The following is a 13,470-nucleotide window of genomic DNA, read 5'->3' as shown; positions in this document are numbered from 1 at the left end:
AGCATGCTAACTTCAAACACAACCGATAGCTGCATAATTGGGGCAAGGTAATTGATACCCCCAGCTGACCTTTCCAAAGCTCCATTGAATGATACTCCATCGCTAATGCAAGTTATGAGTGATAGGGAATACGAAACCACAGCCCACTTCCAAGTTGCCTCTGAGTGTCTTGTTTAATTAATTCTCAAACAGAAGAAAAACGTCCACCCGAGCACTAATGCACGCGAACTAGTCCTCGTCGTCCAAAATAATTTCAATTCCTTGGTCTCTCGCAGCTTCTATTGCAGATTGCCTTTTCAAATCTATGAATTCTAGCAATGAGTCGAGGATGCTCCTCTGACCTGCACTTGGGATTAGATTCGCTGACGTGTAGTAGCGGATAGAAACAGACCTTCGAGATAGTGTTCCATCATCAGTTCCACCTCCGGACGTATATCTTTGTCATCATCAGCATCTGAGACCTCCGGGAGGTGCTCAATGAGCGACGTCAGCATCTCAGACAAGACATCGGCCGCTTCTAATTCATCTTCGTATGTTGCCTCGGCACCCTGAGCAATCAAACCGAGAACTTCCTCCCATACCCCCTCAGCACCATGAGCTTTCCGACCGACTTCCCACTTCTTCCTTGAAGAAGTCGGTGCTCCACCAATCTGTAAGACAATGGTATCATCCTGATTTTGCGGTAGCGAGAAACCATAACCAAGGATAAGCTCGGAATTTGGTTTCGGTCCGTAATTATTGAAGACTTCTTGCCCTGCCTGTGTGATAGTATGTCCCACCAAGGAGACGGTAGGTTTTGTGCTATTGACAGTGCTGATCGCTACAGGCTCCGGAAACGATACGACCCATGATATAGGCAGGCCTCGGCAGTGATTGAGGGAGTCGACGCCGGGTATTAATACGGGATAGCTGGATGGAGTCGACTTCAAAGTTGGCTCTTTTGACAACAGAGTTGAAGGAAATGCACGAGAAGACATGTAGGTAGACGCCGTAAGATAATTTTCCCTGTTCTTTACATATATCAATAATAAAACACTACATACAAGTAAGAAGGTTAACCCACCAGGTAAATTTCTCACCCCAAAGCGAACTTACGCTCGAAATATCAGTTTTGCACGCCTGCCATTCGGATCGCCAGCTACATTCGCGATCCACAGTAGCCCCATACAAGTTTGTGCCATTGAAAGCGTCTAGCTCGTCGGATGTGAAATGAAGAGGCGTCCGAAGATCATTCGATGACGGTAGTGTATTTAGATAATGCGTATGCTTCAGATGATCAGGCGTGCTATTTTGAGGGCTGATGCTAATGAGCACTGCAATCGAGCATTCGAAAGTTGACAGCATTGTTTGGAAGATATGTACCTTGTTTCAACACACAGCCAGTGAAAACATATGTAAGCGCAGATCAGCTGTCTTTCTGTCCAGACATTCAAAACAGCGGAACCATCCATCAAAAGTGACAGCGCTTTCCTCGATAGCTCTGGCGTGATAACCAAAGAAAAAGGGCACGATACAATGGTTGTGTCAGGGACTAATGTATCTTGAGCCATTGCGGAAACCCCTGTGGGACCTGGGAATGCAATGGAAATCATAAGGAATCAAGGTAAACCCGAGATAGAATATATAGGTGTTACCGTGTAGTAATAGAACGGACGGGTGAAAGTAACCGCCCTGCTCAGAAAACCATTCCTTGAAAGCAGAGATAGCGACTGATTCTAAAGCCATAACCATGGCGTGCTTGACTTCTCTGTACAATTTCTGGGGGGAAAGGCAACTTAAGGCTAGTAGCCTGAATAACCTGAGTACTAGGAAGACCTAGAATGAACTCAGTGGACGCGGAGCAATGACAGCTGTTACTCAATTCAGCCACCGACTTCTTTAAGTCGGGTCTTTTCTTTTTTTAACAACGCTCCGAGCACTACAGTATTTTTGTCAAATTGATCAAGTACCCGTACAGTAAAGTTACAATAGTTGAATATTGAGTATCCAGGCCCTGCGCACAGAAATCTCCTAACAAAGCATCCACCAAGCGTGTTCCATAGCACGTCACAAATATCGCACACTTTAGTATTCGAGAAAACCTGCACATATACAATATGAATATGAAACTTACCAGTAAAAACATAAAAATATACCTACCTTATGCAAGTAATCGCGTCAAGATATTCGCGCTCGTTTTGTTAATCATCTCTCTCAGCCTGTTCACATCCATAGGGCTTACGTCTGCAATGTCCGCCAACAGATACGCGACATCACCCTTGGAGTCCGAATACTGTTTTTCGACGTTATAAGGTGACAGCACTTCATTGACTTGCTTGAGTACACCAGGTTGGTTGTTGTGCACGTGGCATACACGGATACTAGTTCCTTGTTCCGCGGTAATAGGGCGAAGGTCGACTTCAGGGAAATTGACAGATCCGACTGTTGAACCGTAGTTAAGGTAACGAATCAATGACTGTGACACTTCGTCCCCAATCATGCGTTGAGCTTCCTCTGTCGACCCACCGATGTGAGGCGTGAGGATGACGTTGGGAAGCGAGCGGAGATTACTAGCCCAAGAGTTGATTTGGTCATCAAGGGGGCACCATTGAAACCTGGGTTCAGAAGGATAAACGTCGATAGCAGCGCCAGCCCAGGTGTTTCGACTGAACCGCTTCGACGAGGGCCGGAATGTCAACCACACGTCCACGAGCGTTATTGATGAGGTAGGATCCGGTTTTCATCTGGAGAAGCTGCTCGCGTGAGATCATGTTGATGGTCTCGGGAAGCTCAGGAACGTGGAGAGTAACGAAATCCGACTCTGCGAGAAGAGTAGGGAGAGTGTCTACTTGGCGAGCTGAGCCCAGTGGCATAATGTTGATCACATCATAGAATAAGACACGCATGCCAAACGCTTCTGCAAGGACGGATAGCTGTGCACCGATATGACCATAGCCCACGATGCCGAGGGTTTTTCCACGAATCTCCCAACAACCTTTGGACTGCTTATTCCAAAGGCCATCACGCATCTCAAATGCACGCTGGAAGAGTTGACGGGAAAGCGCAATTACTTCGGAGATGACCATCTCTGCAACTGATCGCGAATTGGAAAAGGGAGAGTTGAACACCGGTATACCTGCTTTGGCTGCAGTGTGGACATCAACTTGATTGGTTCCAATACAGAAGCAGCCAATAACAAGAAGCTGTGACATTGGTGTTAACGAAAGTATTGCTGGAAAGTAATGAGCTTACCTTGGGTGCAGCTTTGATCACGCGCTCGGTGATCTTTGTCTTGCTACGAATCCCAATAGCGTGGTACTGGGGAATTGTTTCGACCAGCTCGTCTTCTGACATGGCTTTTGTGTAATGATCGACCTGGAAACCTTGCGAGCGGAAAGCTGACACGGCATCCTGGCTGATGTTCTCGAGGAGCAAGAGTCTCAAGTCCTCGTTATCGATCGGATGGAGAACCTTTGGCTGACGAACATTGGAGAGACCCTGTCCTATAGACTCAGAATGGCGGAGCCTGTCATGGAGAGAAGAAGAAGAGGTTGGGGATGCTGCAACGACACCTGGCGAGTTTCTGGGCTGGATTTCGATGGGTTGGGAGGACATGGCTGTCCTGAAGCTCGTTGCAATATTCGGCCGTCGGAATCATTCTCAATACTCAGTAAAATTTTGTTGATTCGAGACTGTTCCGAGTCATAAGCACGCCACAGTTCCTTACAATTATTGATTTGTAATCAAGCTTCACTGTTGTTCTCAGCCACAGTTGCCGGAATGCCGCAGCGTAGTGGCACTCACCCGGACTCGCACGATACTACAACAAATCTGCATTCTTGGTTCTTACTTTATTTTTTTTACAAGTCTAACAATGTCGTTTCTTGGTCGAGGAGCATCTACACCAGCCGGGGGAGTCAACCATGAGCGTATGGAGATGGCCATAAACGAGTGCGTCCATTTTGTTATATTCTACACTTATTACGAACCTCACTTTCTCTTGCAGGATTGAGATGATCACTGATGTTTTTAACCGCATCGTATCGTACGTCGACGCGTTTTTACCGTGTTAATATCCTCATATATGACTTGGTCGTCAGGTCGTGTCACAACAAATGTATCAGTCCACGCTATTCAGAGGGGGACCTCAACAAGGGCGAAAGTGTTTGCATCGACAGATGTGTGGCAAAGTTTTTTGAAGTGAACAAGAAAGTAGGAGAGAAGCTACAGAGTGCGGGGGCAAATGCTGCTCCCTCATAGTCTAATTTGGAACGCCAGGAAAACACTCGGACATCGTGTTTGTTCTGCGCATGTTCTTTTATTCTGCGCTGCACAGATATCATATCATCAGTCACATTCATCCTATTGGTTGTATTCAATGTTATAATCGAACAAAGAATGCAGATTTGTAGTAATTTCGTGCGAGTCTGGGCGAGTGCTCCTCGTCCATTGTTGCGAGAGCAAACCGCTAAGGCCGAACCTGCCGGCCCTGCTCTATATATCTACAACCGTACACCGCTTACTTGGGATTGCGAAGAGAGACTTAAGGTCGGGCTCTTCATACTATGCCGACTTCACATGTATATATCAACAGCACTTAAATTGGCAACTGTAAATTCCATGCAAGCTAGGAAAACCTCTCCAGTTAGAGGTTCGGATATCAGGGTCCTTGGTGTCGATACAAACCAACAAGACTAACGGGATGGGACACGTGCTTAAGAATGAATGGTTCCGAACGGAGAAAATAATATTATCTTATAAACATTACAGACGATATGCCGCTTCAGTGCATAGTGGCTATTGCAGATCATCTTCAGAGAGATCAAATCCAGAAGCATGGAGAAGAGTTGCAAACTGACGAGGTCAACATATACGTAAGCTTAATTCAACGAAAGCGTACACGACGTACCTGGACTTTAGCGATAGACCTTACTTGGTGCATGTCATAGCCAGAGCGTTCGCTCAAATCACCTATGGACGATTAGTATGAGATATTATGTTGATCGTACATCACTGACCACTGTTATGATACATGGGGTCGGCGACTATGGAATATCGTTGTCAGTGCATTTCTTTGACGCCAGCTGAACTGAAACTTACTAGGTCCCGCACGCTCAAACACCTGGGTCGAGGGGAATCCTAGCTCAAAGAACGACTTAAAGGTAGGATTAGAATTATGAAGAATTCACGGAAGTATGTACAACAACAAACCTGGTGGTCACTACAGCATGCCGGCGTAAATCCTACCGTCAACTCCGGGCTGTAAATTTCTGAGATATTTCCAACAAGCTGAGCAACATCCGTGGATCCGATGCTAAACAACAGTCAGTGATGAGCATTGCGACATACATGGCTGCAACTCACGAGAGAGGAAGACCCAGCTGAGGAGCCTCGAACGGTGCGTGATATGCCAACATGTCGGCTTGTATCATGAGAGTAATGTTAGCATCAGCGTCATACATTTCGCCTGTATTACAAATTAAGCATCAAAAATTTATATTTGCCATGGTTGGAAACACTAACGAGCGTATGCTTTTGATCCCAAAAGCCCTTGTTCCTCTCCAGCAAAAGCAACAAGCTCGACATTGGTACGGAATGTGATGCCCCTACGTGCAATAGTGCGGGCGATTGCAAGCAAAGCAGTCACGCCTGATCCATCGTCATTGCCACCAGGAGCCTAAGAGTAAGAGCGTTAGAACTATGACTGATGCAAACAATAACATGGATGGCGTACCCTTTGATAACCGAAAGATCCTCGCGAGTCATAGTGACCAGAAATCAGTACAGTTGCATTCGTGTCGACAGACGATGCGTAACGGCTTGGAATATAGTCAGAATCTGCGCTGAAAACCAAAATCTATACCCATACCAGACCACGTTGGGCGCAAAGCCATCCAAAAATGGTCTCAGTTCACACTTTGCGCCGGTGTCCTCGAAGCGCTGTAACAACCAATTGGCAGCAACACGGGAACCAGCAGAGAATGAATGCCTGGAAACAATCCCTGATATCCCATCTTCGCCTGTGAGGAACCTAATATCATTCTTCATTTGCGGGAACGATATACTGTTGACGATAGATGAAATAACAGGGTCAAATTTCAGAGACTTGAGCAAGGATTTAACATGATCGGCTGCGGGGGCTGGAATTGGGATGAATGAAACAGGAGAAGCGGGAAGGAGAGCCGATTTCCAGAATGGCGGCAAGATCCTGTCGACCTTGAGAGCAAACTCCCGGCTCGTTGAGAATAGGGCAGACGTAGGAGTGCTGTGTAGCAATTCGAATATAGGTTCGCTCGAATATTCAGAAAAGATCTCCTGATTCATGTAATCTGGTCCAGCAGCTAACTTTCCAGTTGTTAAAGACTGAAGGAAGTCATATACGTCTGTTTCATGCTGAGAAGTCTTGAGGCTATCGTCGATGGATGCCTCGTGTACCCAGACTAGCTGTTGCACGTCCTGAGACATTGGTATGAATGAGCCGCTTTCCATGCTTCCAGATAGCTGCATAGAAAAACATGAAGGATCCTGGAACCTGAAGATACCTTGTCCGCCATAAATACCGTAGAAATTGTCGGTCAAGCAGCGAGGAACAGGGTCGGAAGTAAACACAGCAGCGTCAAATGGCGCCAGAAGCAGAAAAGTGAGAGGAGAGCTGTGGGTGAGCATGGTTGGTATGTTGGCTGTTGACGTGGTAAATTGCCAGTACCAGCTCGTGCAAGCACAATTGAACCAGATAACGAAACCGGGCTCGGCAAAGATATGGGAACCGAGCCATATCCCAACAGTTCGACATCATTACATTCTAGTTATGCTGCCAATGCAAGATACAGTCACATGAGAACACAAAATATAGTTATCTTCGTAAACATGTCTCAAGATCATAAATTAGTACTGTATTCTATGGATAGAAACCGAAAGCAAAATTACATCCATACACAACCACAACTCATATATCTCGCAACTTAACAACCACACGATCTCGCAATACCTCATGAGCTATCGGCGGGCACCTCCTTCGTGTCAATCTCATCTCCAGCCTTCTTCTCTCTCTCTGAAGAGCTGTCGCCCCCCACACTCCCCCCTTTTACTGTACCCTCTTCTCCGTCCACATTCGCCACAGGCCCAGTAAACCAATGTACACCACCGTATACAGGGAAGTAGTACCAGGCCAAGGAGAGAATCAGAGTGCCACCGAGCACCACGACTGTGTAGTTCATTTCAGCCACAGTTGTTTGGGGGGTCGTGGGGAAGAAGAACACAATATTCATGAATGTCATGTATGCCACGGCGATCACAGCAACCGGAAGGCTCTACGACACCAGGACAGCATGTCAGGATCCCGTATCATCATTATGTGGAGATACGCACCATGATTCCAAGATGGAATGGTCCCGGTTTGAATTTGTTTGTGAAAGCAAACCTCGCTACAATCGGGATGCTGTAGGCAATGTACAATGCAGTCACTGAAATTGCAAAGACTGCGTTGATCGCCTGCGCTCCGGCGAACACAAGCAAGCCCAAAATCATCGCAAGTACGGCGACAAACCAGACAGTGTTCACAGGAGTCTCAGTAAAGCCATTCATGCGATACAGGTACCGTGAAAACGGCAATGCACCATCTCGCGCAAAAGCGAATGATTGTCGTGATGCAGCTAGAAGCTAAACATTTTTTATTAGAATGCTCTGAAACAACTCGAAAATCGCTGCTCACCATACTAGAGCCCATCATATACCTATTTTGGTTTTAGTGGAAGCATATGAGCTCAGACGTCTCAATCAGGGTGATTTTGAAGGGAAACTTACTGTACCAAGACAACAATTGCCCAGAGAGCCAAAGTCCCTTTCTGGCCAAAGCTGTTGAAAAATATCTGCGCCATGGGTTGATTGATAGGGCTATTGAGGAGACCTTCCAGGTCTGTCCCCATGCAAAATGCGAGAGCGACATTGATGGCTAGGGTAACAAATGTAAAGCTCAATGAAAAACTTGAAGAAAACATGTAATCCAAAGCTTACCCCATCCAAGAATACCTGCAATACCAATGGCATTTACCTGAGAAGAGATAAGAAATATGGATTAAAGACTGTATACATTGTGCTTACAATAGCCCAGGGGACTGCCGTTGCGGCGTTGGAAGCCTCCTCGCTAATGTGCACACTGGAATCGAACGAACCTGAGGAAGTCAGATTAAAATAATAGTATATGCGTCTAGCATGTGTATGCAGCTTACAAATAGTCCATAGTGGAGCAAGAAAGCTAAGAATAAAGGCATAGCCATCGGGCCAGCCATTGACTATAAGGATCCAACATCAGGTACTTCCGAATGAGGGTCTAGAAGAGAAGACTGACTGTTGGAAAAGTTTCCAAGCGCATACGACGCAGTGTTCTTATATTCGGCAGGCGTTGTCGCGGGAAGAGCAATGATAACTGCCAGGCACAAGCTGGCGACAACAATGCATTCCTGTAAGTCCGTAAGGACAAACATTTAGTCGATTGAACTCACCAGACGTTGAGGATAACATAAACAGTTTGCAATCGCGCAAGAACAGAGGTCCCAAAGCAGCAGATAATGGCGTGCGTGAAAACTATAGCAGCGAAAACGCCGCTGCAAGAGTTTCAGTACGGTATGCCCTTCAAATTAGAAGTAGTATCATATCTCTGTACACTTACTAAGTCTGTGCATTAGTTGCGACATATGCTTGGTTGGATCCGATGCTGGCCGCTGCAGTCACTTGCACTGCACATCCCCAGTCAATAGAAGCTGCATTTCTGTCAACACAGTATACAAAAGGGAGAAATGAAGCTAATATCGTTACCTACCTACTGCGGCAATCGATCCAATCGTGTTAGAGTCTTAAAGCGTGAATAGAGCAGGAGTAATGAGCATTGAATGTATGAGATTTCTATAAAGGTCCTTACATCCAACAACCCACGCAAGAAGATTCCGGCAGCGCGGAGAAGATAACGAGTGTGTCCAAAAGTATAACTGAGATAAGACGGGAAAACGGTGAGGCATTTCAATTTTGATATTGGGAAGCAAAGACTTACACCACCAGAAGTGGGTGCTGCGGACGCCAGCTCTGCCATAGACATTCCTACACATAATATGAACAGACTAGCAACCGCCCACTGTTTAGAGCAATTGTATCAGCAGAAGGAAGATATAGCAACGATTATATGAACTCACACCCCAAACCATGGCCGCTGGCCCTCCGTTTGGAATAGCATAGAACAGAACGGACCTGAACGAGGCAAGTCAAGTCAATACTAGTGAACAGCTGACCAAGGGCGGTGGAGAAGCGGCCGACAACGTACGCGATAGAAGGGAGCAATCCTATGATACTGAAAGCTATCCCGAAGACCTTTAAAGGAAGACGTTAGTGACTGGGTGAGTCCCCTGAGAAAATACAAAATCACCTCAAGGGGAGTAAAAGCTCGTTTGAACTCTTGCTTATAACCCAATTGTGCGAGAAGGGCCTCGTCTGCTTGTTTAACTGCGATTTCACGGGTATCCATTTTTCGGGAACTTGGAAACTCGTCGATGAGTTCCTCCACCGTTCTATTATGTGAATCGAGTGAAGGGACAGAAGGGGAAACCGGGAAAAAATGACGACTCGCATGGAGGGCCCAGTATTCTTTATGTTATCTTTGAAGCGCTTATGGAGCGACAAGAATAGAAAATACAGTGGAGGCTATCGGCTAGCTTGATAAGGCCCATTAGGTGTATCAAATACTCCATCAAAGTCTCCGGCAATACTCATATAACGAGCAGAGTATCTACTAAGGCACAAGCGATAGCAAAGGCTTAGAGTCTATATAATGGAGCATCTGTTATGGGTTTCTACGGCAATACCAATGAAGAAACTTGCCTTATCTTCGCAGTTTACTCGTGAATCTCTGGTGATATTTCCTGTCTAGACAATGCAACATGGCTTACTCCCCGCACTTGTGGGCGAATCAAGGGCGTGATGGGCATTTGTCGCGATGTAGTGGGTGGTGACTCGTCAAACAATTGATACGAGAGCAGGGTCAGGGTCTCCAGTGACAAAGTATTACATATCGTGAGCAAAGTGCCCTCAAACTGTTCTGAGTTATGGCGACGAGAGCACTAAAGCAGCCTCTGGACCAGGATTGTCGAGACGACTAAGGACTTGAGACACATGTTTTCTAACCATGCGTCACGCTGTCTGATATCGCATTCTACTGTCGAGACAAGCTGACAGGTGCTGGGTGAACAGGTAAGCCTCTGTCCTCCCCGTCGTCACGTAGAGCTGTGAATATAAATGCATGCACCTGCCTGCGAGGCTGCTGTATCCGTTATATGCTAGTGCTGCTTCAAGTCGAGATCTAGCAGAGTGTATAGCTTACACGTTAAGGATACTTAGTGACACCACACCTCGAGAACAAAGCCTGCGATTGCAGGATACACTTAGAGAAGAGTAAAACAAAGATGCAAAACAGACTTCGGGGCCAAGTGAGATTTAAATTTAAGCAGACCGAATGCCATAAAGCTATAACATTGAATATTGAATGACGCATACATGGAGGGCAGAGTATATGCGCAAAGACAGCAAGGACGCGGATGGACCGTGGGAATCTAGCATTGTGTTGACGTGTCAAGAAAAAAAGACGTGGCAGAGAGCTGGCGGAACTGATATATAACAGGCTCTGCAGCGTTTACCTGCTTCTCCACAAACCACCATGTCCCGCTCACCACACCGTCCAACCCGCCACCAGGCGCGGCGTATGGCTTCCTCTCTTTCTCTCCTCCTCTTTGCTTTCATTGCACTCATCTGTCTTTGTCCCGCCGTTGTCGCAGACGAAAGTAGCAAGAGCGAGTATGGACCTGTGATTGGTATCGGTACGTCGCCTGGGTTGTCTGTCTATGCAACAGCTTTTCTAATTGACCTGCGCAGATTTGGGAACTACGTAAGTAAAATGCCATGTCTCCAGTTACCTCTCACTGAATACATCTTCAATGTACTCAGTTATTCATGTGTTGGGTAAGTTGATGGAAGTGATCATGTTATATCTCGTGCTTATACAATTTTGGCAGTGTTCAACGGGGAGGTCGTGTTGAGATCATCGCTAACGACCAAGGTCATCGCATAACACCATCATGGGTTAGCTTTACCGATGACGAACGACTGTGTGTATTCTTTCCTGCAACCAAATGCAACTGCCAAGTTCATCCCTTGTTATCTGTTTAGGGTTGGTGACAGTGCCAAAAACGCATTCCACTCGAATCCCACGAACACCGTCTTCGACGCTAAGCGTCTTATTGGACGCAAGTTTGATGATACAGAGCTCAAGCGCGATGTTAAACACTGGTATGATCTTATCCTTTCATAATGTTCCATTCGGTACTCATGTTACTTTGTGCAGGCCATTCCGTGTCGTCGATAATGGCGGTAAACCTGCTGTCTCTGTGGATTACAAAGGCGAGACCCGTGAATTTGTAAGTGACAAGATATCTGCACATGTGATGCAGTTGTTTACAATAGCATCCATAGACTCCCGAAGAAATCAGTGCCATGGTCTTAACCAAGATGAAGGAGACTGCTGAGGCATATCTTGGTCAGAAGGTCACCCACGCAGTTGTCACTGTCCCTGCATGTCAGTTAACGTCCCGTTCGTAATCCACCATATACTGACTCGTTATGTAGATTTCAACGACGCTCAGCGTCAGGCTACCAAGGACGCCGGTACCATAGCTGGCCTGCAGGTTCTTCGTATCATCAACGAGCCAACTGCCGCTGCCATCGCCTATGGACTGAACAAAAAGGGCGGTGAATCACAAATCATCGTCTACGATCTCGGTGGAGGAACTTTCGATGTCTCCCTCTTGTCGATTGATGATGGTGTATTCGAAGTCTTGGCAACTGCTGGTGACACTCATCTTGGTGGTGAAGATTTCGACAACCGTGTGATCGACTTCTTTGTGAAATTGTACAAGAAGAAGACTGGAACGGATGTTTCTACCAACCTTCGTGCCATGGGCAAGCTAAAGCGAGAGGTGGAGAAAGCCAAGCGTACTCTATCGAGCCAACAGTCGACCAGAATTGAAATCGAGTCCTTCGAAGATGGTAACGACTTCTCTGAGACACTTACCCGGGCTAAATTTGAAGAACTTAACGTGGATCTGTTCCGCAAGACCATGAAGCCTGTTGAACAAGTGCTCAAAGATGCTAATGTCAAGAAGGAGGACGTTGATGAGGTGTGTGAAATTACTGCATGCATATCAACATATTCTAAGTGCCATCATTTTGTAGGTTGTCCTCGTCGGTGGTTCCACCCGTATTCCAAAGGTGCAACAACTCCTGAAAGAGTACTTCGGTGGCAAGGAGCCGTCAAAGGGTATTAACCCTGATGAGGCTGTGGCATATGGTGCCGCCGTCCAGGGTGGTATTCTCACTGGGGAAGTGGGCACAGAAGATGTTGTTCTCGTCGATGTCTGCCCTCTGACGCTTGGGATTGAAACAACCGGTGGAGTTTTCACCAAACTTATTCCTCGTAACACTGTTATTCCCACTCGCAAGAGCCAAATGTTAGTGTTGTTTGGCATTGATCCTGGATTTTTTGCTGACATTGAATGTATAGCTTCTCCACAGCCGCCGACAACCAGCCTACTGTATTGATTCAAGTCTTTGAGGGTGAGCGGGCACTTACGAAGGACAACGATCTCCTCGGTAAATTCGAATTATCCAACATCCCTCCTGCCCCTCGTGGTGTGCCTCAGATTGAGGTGTCATTCGAGATTGATGCAAACGGTATCATGAAAGTTGGTGCTGCTGATAAGGGAACGTAAGTGTTTTATAACATACCCGTGCGTCGAATGCCGCCTAAAGGTTTGTATTTCTAGTGGCAAGTCAGAATCTATTACGATTACGAATGAAAAGGGACGGTTGTCGAAGGAAGATATCGAACGCATGGTTCGCGAGGCTGAGGAGTTTGCCAGCGAAGATGAGGCAAACAGGCAACGCATAGAGGCTTTGAACAGCCTCTCATCGTTCGTGTATGGCCTTAAGAGCCAACTTGCTGACCAGAGTGGTCTTGGTGGCAAGATCGACGACGATGATAAGAAGGCTATTCTCGCTGCTGTCAAGGAGACAACCGAGTGGATCGATGAGAACGGGCAGTCAGCGAGCACGGAAGACCTAGAAGAGAAGCTGAGCGGTCAGTATTTTTGTCTCTTTCTTTTTCTTCATCGTTTCTCTTTTTTCTTGTTGCTGATCGTTGGTTATTTTTATTTTTTTTGTAGATATCCAAAGCATTGTTAACCCAATCACGACTAAACTCTATTCGGGCGGTGCTCCAGAGGAAGAAGATGAACCTTACTTCGACCACGACGAACTGTAGGGAGTTGGATGTTCGACGATGTAATTATTCTCTTAGCTAGGCTACAAAAGTGTGTAGGCATAAAATAGAAATCTTATTATTTTGGCATCACTTCTTGCACACCAGTTACAATGCGTGAAGTTACGTATGCAAAG

At 46.4% G+C, this 13,470-nt stretch overlaps 6 protein-coding genes across 6 annotated transcripts; 2 read left to right on the top strand and 4 right to left on the bottom strand.

Moving 5' to 3' along the window:
* Positions 1–263: 263 nt before the first annotated feature.
* Positions 264–1,725, bottom strand: SERLADRAFT_359866 (uncharacterized protein; the record flags this gene model as incomplete). The annotated part of the gene is made up of 5 exons (XM_007314691.1): positions 264–341; positions 392–1,005; positions 1,064–1,303; positions 1,378–1,570; positions 1,635–1,725. Coding segments are annotated over 5 exons (1,215 nt in total), but the record flags the coding sequence as incomplete, so codon positions are not given.
* A 415-nt stretch (positions 1,726–2,140) lies between these two features.
* On the bottom strand, positions 2,141–3,594 carry SERLADRAFT_434474 (uncharacterized protein; the record flags this gene model as incomplete). The annotated part of the gene is made up of 3 exons (XM_007314690.1): positions 2,141–2,594; positions 2,647–3,182; positions 3,232–3,594. The coding sequence occupies 3 exons, from the start codon at positions 3,592–3,594 to the stop codon at positions 2,141–2,143; spliced, it is 1,353 nt and encodes a 450-aa protein (XP_007314752.1).
* Positions 3,595–3,777: 183 nt separating this feature from the next.
* On the top strand, positions 3,778–4,391 carry SERLADRAFT_459099 (uncharacterized protein; the record flags this gene model as incomplete). The annotated part of the gene is made up of 3 exons (XM_007314689.1): positions 3,778–3,930; positions 3,986–4,024; positions 4,080–4,391. The coding sequence occupies 3 exons, from the start codon at positions 3,854–3,856 to the stop codon at positions 4,237–4,239; spliced, it is 276 nt and encodes a 91-aa protein (XP_007314751.1).
* Positions 4,392–4,703: 312 nt separating this feature from the next.
* Positions 4,704–6,686, bottom strand: SERLADRAFT_459096 (uncharacterized protein; the record flags this gene model as incomplete). The annotated part of the gene is made up of 9 exons (XM_007314688.1): positions 4,704–4,833; positions 4,889–4,950; positions 4,998–5,024; positions 5,080–5,134; positions 5,191–5,293; positions 5,344–5,446; positions 5,503–5,656; positions 5,714–5,798; positions 5,849–6,686. 9 exons carry the CDS (start codon positions 6,643–6,645, stop codon positions 4,777–4,779), a joined length of 1,443 nt encoding a protein of 480 aa, XP_007314750.1.
* Positions 6,687–6,806: 120 nt separating this feature from the next.
* Positions 6,807–9,543, bottom strand: SERLADRAFT_459094 (uncharacterized protein; the record flags this gene model as incomplete). The annotated part of the gene is made up of 16 exons (XM_007314687.1): positions 6,807–7,289; positions 7,348–7,638; positions 7,691–7,712; positions 7,783–7,930; positions 7,993–8,029; positions 8,080–8,150; positions 8,208–8,270; positions 8,327–8,418; positions 8,481–8,582; positions 8,648–8,738; positions 8,798–8,830; positions 8,897–8,963; positions 9,026–9,106; positions 9,165–9,219; positions 9,293–9,339; positions 9,395–9,543. The coding sequence occupies 16 exons, from the start codon at positions 9,491–9,493 to the stop codon at positions 6,969–6,971; spliced, it is 1,620 nt and encodes a 539-aa protein (XP_007314749.1).
* Positions 9,544–10,621: 1,078 nt separating this feature from the next.
* On the top strand, positions 10,622–13,444 carry SERLADRAFT_459092 (uncharacterized protein; the record flags this gene model as incomplete). The annotated part of the gene is made up of 12 exons (XM_007314686.1): positions 10,622–10,838; positions 10,894–10,906; positions 10,966–10,980; positions 11,034–11,126; positions 11,188–11,307; positions 11,363–11,435; positions 11,491–11,593; positions 11,644–12,194; positions 12,250–12,524; positions 12,578–12,781; positions 12,840–13,153; positions 13,239–13,444. The coding sequence occupies 12 exons, from the start codon at positions 10,679–10,681 to the stop codon at positions 13,334–13,336; spliced, it is 2,019 nt and encodes a 672-aa protein (XP_007314748.1).
* Positions 13,445–13,470: the final 26 nt, after the last annotated feature.

This window comes from Serpula lacrymans (assembly GCF_000218685.1).
Source record: "Serpula lacrymans var. lacrymans S7.9 unplaced genomic scaffold SERLAscaffold_3, whole genome shotgun sequence".
Lineage (NCBI taxonomy): Eukaryota > Fungi > Basidiomycota > Agaricomycetes > Boletales > Serpulaceae > Serpula > Serpula lacrymans.
The sequence above is the reverse complement of the archived record's forward strand: the minus strand, read 5'-3'. Positions and strand labels throughout refer to the sequence as shown.